A 6022-nucleotide genomic window follows, 5' to 3' on the forward strand; every position below is an offset into this window, starting at 1 on the left:
ATCTTAACCTATTCTGGAGACACAATTTGCAAAACCATACGCCTTATTAATACTTTGGGCACTAATGGGCAGAAGAAGCACATGGGCTGTTGTGCAGGGAGATAATCCACGGTGCCTCATAGAGAGGACTCTTCAGGGGAGGAGGGCAAGCTAAATTAATACGAGGAACAATAGCACTAAGAAAGCAGACTTCTGCGAAAACCTTCAAAAGCGTACGTTTGACATCCCGATGACTGAAGAACACAGTTGTTCCCAGCACAGAACTGCTGCTTCCACCGTGACTGTTAGGACTGAGGACTGACGGGCTGAGTGGCTCTGTGCAAAAAGTCTGTGTCCAACATCTGTCGCTCGGAAGATTATTAATGTTCAACTGCTTCCCATTGTCTTCACGTTATTCAACTTCATTTCCCTGTCAGTGCTTTAGCTGGGGATTAATAAACTATTTATGGGAAGACAGGGCTTGAAGTCAGGGTGACAGTGTTGGGGTTGTAGTCTGAGGTACCGGGGGCGGGGGGAGGGGAGCGCTGGGAGGGCGGGGAATCAGTCCAAGTTAAAAGGCCTCTTGATTTGTATGAATTTGTAGATGATTTAATGAAACAAAAATGTCTGAGGATATACCTATGGTTCGAAAGGAGAGAGAGAGCTTCCTCAGCCCTTTCTGAAATATCAAACTGAAACCACTGCAGCCTGTCTCTTTGCCTCTGGATTCCCCTGAAAAACAAGAAACAAGCTGAGATGAGAGAAGGAAATTAAAGATTTCTCCGTGCAAATGTAATAATTACCAATGGTGGAAACCATGTTTTGTTACTGTTCTTGAGGACAGAGGATATACTAGAACACTGAGTTGCATGAAATATTTTTTAGTGGTATAAGAGATGGGCAAAAAAGAAAATCCATTAAAAAGTATTTTTCAACTTCCCAAAATTATTTAGATGTTTCTATTTTGCACACACATGTGAATGAATGAAGATGTTTTATTGAGTTTAAATGGCAAATGATGAAGTGATTAGTTATCATTTCAGTGTGTGACCCACCTATATTAATGGACAGGAAAATGAAATGGAGACGCTGAATTAATGTGCCAAGGCCTCGGAACTCACAGAACATAGTATCAAGTTGAAAACAGACATGTTAGCATCTTTGGATTCATTTTAAATTGTCTCACAGAAATTACTTGCAGAGTCACATTCCAGACCTGCAACAGCATTTGGACTTCCTAATTTGTATGAATTTATTTAGTAAATTAAATGAAAATGTTAATGCTTTAGAATGTAAAATTGCCACTTTCTTAACAAAGCAAAATCTTGCTAGACTTCAAATATGGATGTCAGAATCAACATCTTCCTTCAAAATGGTTTTCTACTTAATCATTTAAAAACCTGGCCTTTGTTTTTGATATGTAAGCTGCCCGCTGGTATGGGAAAAGATGGACCAGGCTCTCCCTCCACCCCCACCTTGTTATTCTATTGGGGACAGCCAGACTAGGCCACTCCAGATGGTGTGTTAGTTAGCGTTGGACATAGCTTTGGAGAAACTTCAACAGACGAAGGCAGTGATGTCAGGATTTTGCTGTGCGTCGCCCCCCTCCCCCCTGCCGTTCCCAGGGTAGGAAGGTGCTGAGATGGGAGCGGAGGGACGCCCGCCCACCTGCCACCACCTGTTCCCTCCTTGAGCCCTGGGCTATAAATTCTCATCCCTCACCACCCTGTCCGGCGCTCTTCAACATCTTCTGCAAGCGATCCAAGCGCTCCTGACCTAGCTGAGCATCTGCGAAGATTTCGGCACCCCGAAGAGCAGTCTCAGGCTTTCCCAGAGAACTGGAAGGGCTTTCGGCCCCGCACCCCCAAGAACGAATCGCAGCAAGCTGCAAGAAAGTTTCCTCCTTGTTCAACTTCTCGTGTTTGGGGTGGGGTGGGGTGGGGTGGGGGTGGGGAAATGACTTTTTCCTGAGCATCCCTTCCACTGCATCTGGGCAAGGGAAGGGACATCAGCCTGGCTACCCAGCAGGACACAAGCCAGGGTCCCACACAGTGTCCTCTGACCACAGACTGATTGCTCGTGAGTCGCTCCGTCCGTGTCTTATTCACTCCCCGGAGCCCCGCAGAGCGTGGATGAAGTCGGCCTGCAAATCCCACGGCCCTCCGGCGGGAGCGCGCGGCGCGCCCCCGTGCGCGGGCGCAGCCGAGCGCGCGCCCCCGTGCTCGGGGCCCGGGCGTCTGGAGAGCGCGGCGCGCAGGCGCCTGGCGGCCAACGCGCGCGAGCGGCGTCGCATGCAGGGCCTGAACACGGCGTTCGATCGGCTGCGCCGGGTGGTGCCGCAGTGGGGCCAGGACAAGAAGCTGTCCAAGTACGAGACCCTGCAGATGGCGCTCAGCTACATCGTCGCGCTCACCCGCATCCTGGCCGAAGCCGAGCGGGACTGGGTGGGGCTGCGCTGCGAGCAGCGGGGTCGCGATCACCCCTATCTCCCATTCCCGGGTGCTAGGCTCCAGGTAGACCCTGAGCCCTACGGGCAGAGGCTCTTCGGCTTCCAGCCGGAGCCCTTCCCCATGGCCAGCTAAGCCTCAGGGCAGTCCCCTTTTCGGCTTAATTTCCTTCCCCTTTCAGACCCGTGGATGAAATGAGTTCATTGCCCGCTTTCCTCCACTTTTCGTGTGTTTTGTAGGTTTCCTGAGTGGACACTGTGAATGACTTTGGACTGCTGTGAAAATAATGTTCTATCCCCTTTAGCCTAAGGCACGGGGCTAGGGTCTAGCCAAGTTGGTAGAGGACTTGTCTTGCATGTATAAAAGCCGTGGGTTCGAGCCCCCAGCTATCGCGTAGGCAGAACACGGTGATGCACGGCCTGTAATCCTAGCGTCATTTAGGAGGTGGAGAAATATATATATATATATATGAGAGACCCTGTGTCAGAAAAAAAAAAAGTTGGGTAAGACTGGTACTAAACCATCAGACAGATAGTTAACCTTCTTAAACTTTCCAAGTTTGTCCCTATTGGGAGAAGTTATATTATGTGATTCATGTTCTGAGCAGCTACTTCGCGGTGTAAATGCATTTATGCCCTGTATATTGTGTTTGCATGCATCAGGTAGAGCAAGACTTGTTTTTTTGTTTTTGTTTTTGTTTTTTTTGGGGCGGGGGTGGGGAGGTTGGTAGAGTACTTGGGCATGAGCGCTCCGTATTTTTTTAACTGTACACATTAAAATATGGATTTTGTAAAATACAACTAATGTGAGTGTGTTTTAAACTTACACATATTCTCCTAGATTCCTGGAGACAGTCAAGACCAACTGGGAGGGTGATGTTGAATGCTTCCCGGGTATAGACCGGGAGTGTTTTAACCCCCCAAGCCAGTGTGGTGGCTCACTGTACAATCTCAGCTCTCTCTTGAAAGCTGAGGCAGGAGAAGTATCCTGGGTAATATTAAGCTAAATTAAAATAATTTAAATAAATAATTTAAAGCTAAATTAAAATAAATTAAAATAATTTCAGGTTGGAAGATATTTAATAGTCAATATTTTAGTTTCCTTATCAAACCAGTTAGTAAATTTCCTTACAAGTACCCAGATATATATGCATTCCAACACGTGTCCACACACATAGTTATATACATCTGCATACAGTGATGCATAGCCAACCAGAAGAGTATTCCTGTTTCTATAACAACAGGAAAATCAATGTTGCTTGAGGAAGTGCTTTCCTTATAATCTGCAGTCTGAACAGTGAAGGCTTCACTACTGTCATGGCTGGTGGAAAGAGAGCATCTAAACACACGAAATGGGTTCGGATTGCTTTAACCAGTTTGCTGAGCCGTGAACAGACCAAACCTTCATCTAGACTGGCTGTGCTCAGCAGCACTTTGTGAATTGGGGGCTTTGTGAATCGGGGAGGGGGGGGGAAGCCTGTTCACAGTTAGGAAAAGCAGGACACTGAAGTTATCGGTGCATTTGGAATTTGTCTCAAAAAGTCAACAAAAGCAACAGCACCCAAATTTTCTGACTGTGGACTCCAAAGCCCAGCTACCAGCACAGTCTATAAATCTATAGGACATCTCCATCAAAATGACTGTCCTAGCTTAGTCATGCTAAAGTGTTTGCCTAGCCTGGCCCTGGGTTCTATTCAAAGTTCGGTATGAAGTGCCTGCATTCAGGAATGGAGGATCAAAAGTTCCCAGGCATTCTTAGCTACATGGTGAGTTTGAGACCAACCTGGACTACATGAGACGCTGTCTTAAAAAAATAATCAAAAGTCTATTATGGGCCCCTGGAAGGCTGTTGAAGGCTGTCCCTTTCATCTGCTGCTGTTAATAAGATAACAAAGTTGGTTCAGGACTTTGATTTCTCACCGTCAATTATAGAGAAAAATGCTTAACCTCTTGACTCCCTAGCCCCAGAAAATGCTATGACAAAAAGCAAAGAAAACAAAACAAGGTGGTGGGAGGAGTCCTGAGGGTGACCTCTGATCTCTCATGTACACACACACACACAGACACACCCATACTATACAGACACACACACCCCACACATATACAAGCACATACTATAGATACACAAACACCACAGCACACATATACACCGCATATACACAAACACACATACACAAGCACACAAATACCACACATACACAACCACACGCACCCCACATACACAAGCACATCCACTCACCACATATACACATACAGATACCACACATACACACACCACACATACACACACACACCACACAAGCACACACCTGAGCACACACACATACCACACACACAGCACATCACACACACACATACCACACACACAGCACATCACACACACACACACACACCATACACACAAGGACACACATACAAGCACCCACACATACCACACATCTTGGTGAAATCAGTATTCAGATATTCTCAATCTTTATTCCGTTGTTTTTGAAGACTTGCCCATCAGCTACGGCACTTTTTCCAGTGTTCACATTTGAAATAGTTTTCTTTCCTTCTTAAAGATCTGTTGACTTCTACGACAACACAGCATATGGGTTGCTCTATTTCAGCAAAGCATGGATATTGACCGTCACCTGTTTCTACGCAGGTTCCATCCCTGCTTGTGCAGCTGGGAGGCCCGCGCATGCGCATGTCACCATCACTGGCAGTGCCGCAGGCCCCCCACCCCCCCCCCACCCCCCCATTGCTTCAGTGCAGGACCAGTGCAGGATGGTGAGAGAGCTCCTGAGGGGCCCCGGGGAATTAAAACAACGACTGGGGTGGGGAGTAGATTCTCTAAGCAACCCCCCATGAATAACACTTGCTTTGTTCCTGTCCCAGGAAAGCTGAAACATTTTGCTTATTTTGCCGCTAAAAAAAAAAAAAAAGAAAAGAAAAGAAAAGAAAGAAAATGAAAAGTGTGTGAAATCCATGCAAATTATTAAAATTCCCCTTATGTTTCCCCTAATAATTCATAGACATAAAGTGTTTTAAAATGCAGATCTTTCTATTGGAAATGAAGGGCTAAAGTAGGCCAGAAAATTTATTTATTTATTTATTTTTATGTGCATTTGGTGTTCTTGACCTACATGGATTTCTGTATGAGGGAGTTAGAGCCCTGAAGCTTGAGTTACAGGCAGTTATGAGCCTCCTGGGCTACATACATATGGGTTCCGGGAATTGAACTTGGGACCTCAATGCTCTTTATTTACCAAGCCATCTCTCTGGCCTCGAGGAAATTTAATGTTAAAATTTATAAAAAGTAAATGAAACAGAAGTTCTCATTTAGAAACAGAAATGGGGACAAGGTACAAACCTTCATTTACCAATGTTATATTAAAAAATCCAGTTACAGGGTGGGGTGGGGGAGGGAGAAGGGGGGAGGGGGGAGAGGAAGTGCTCACTGGTGACCCAAGTTAGACGCACATAAGGTAGGAGGGAAATCCTTTCTGAAGAGTGCCAAGACATTTTACACCCCGCCCCCCACATCACACACACACACACACACACACACACACACACACACACACACACAGAGGATGATGATGATGCCGGGCG

At 46.2% G+C, this 6022-nt stretch overlaps 1 protein-coding gene across 1 annotated transcript; it reads left to right on the top strand.

The window, feature by feature from the left end:
- The first annotated feature begins 1955 nt into the window (after nt 1-1955).
- Atoh7 (atonal bHLH transcription factor 7) lies at nt 1956-3137 on the top strand. The gene has a single exon (XM_076916515.1). It carries the CDS (start codon nt 2112-2114, stop codon nt 2559-2561), a length of 450 nt encoding a protein of 149 aa, XP_076772630.1. The 5' UTR covers nt 1956-2111; the 3' UTR covers nt 2562-3137.
- The last annotated feature ends 2885 nt before the right edge of the window (nt 3138-6022 follow it).

This window comes from Arvicanthis niloticus, chromosome 20 (genome assembly GCF_011762505.2).
Source record: "Arvicanthis niloticus isolate mArvNil1 chromosome 20, mArvNil1.pat.X, whole genome shotgun sequence".
Classification (NCBI taxonomy): domain Eukaryota; kingdom Metazoa; phylum Chordata; class Mammalia; order Rodentia; family Muridae; genus Arvicanthis; species Arvicanthis niloticus.

Excerpts from the sequence above, each read along its gene's own strand:
- Atoh7 (XM_076916515.1), top strand. The coding sequence starts at position 2,112 with ATGAAGTCGGCCTGCAAATCCCACGGCCCTCCGGCGGGAGCGCGCGGC.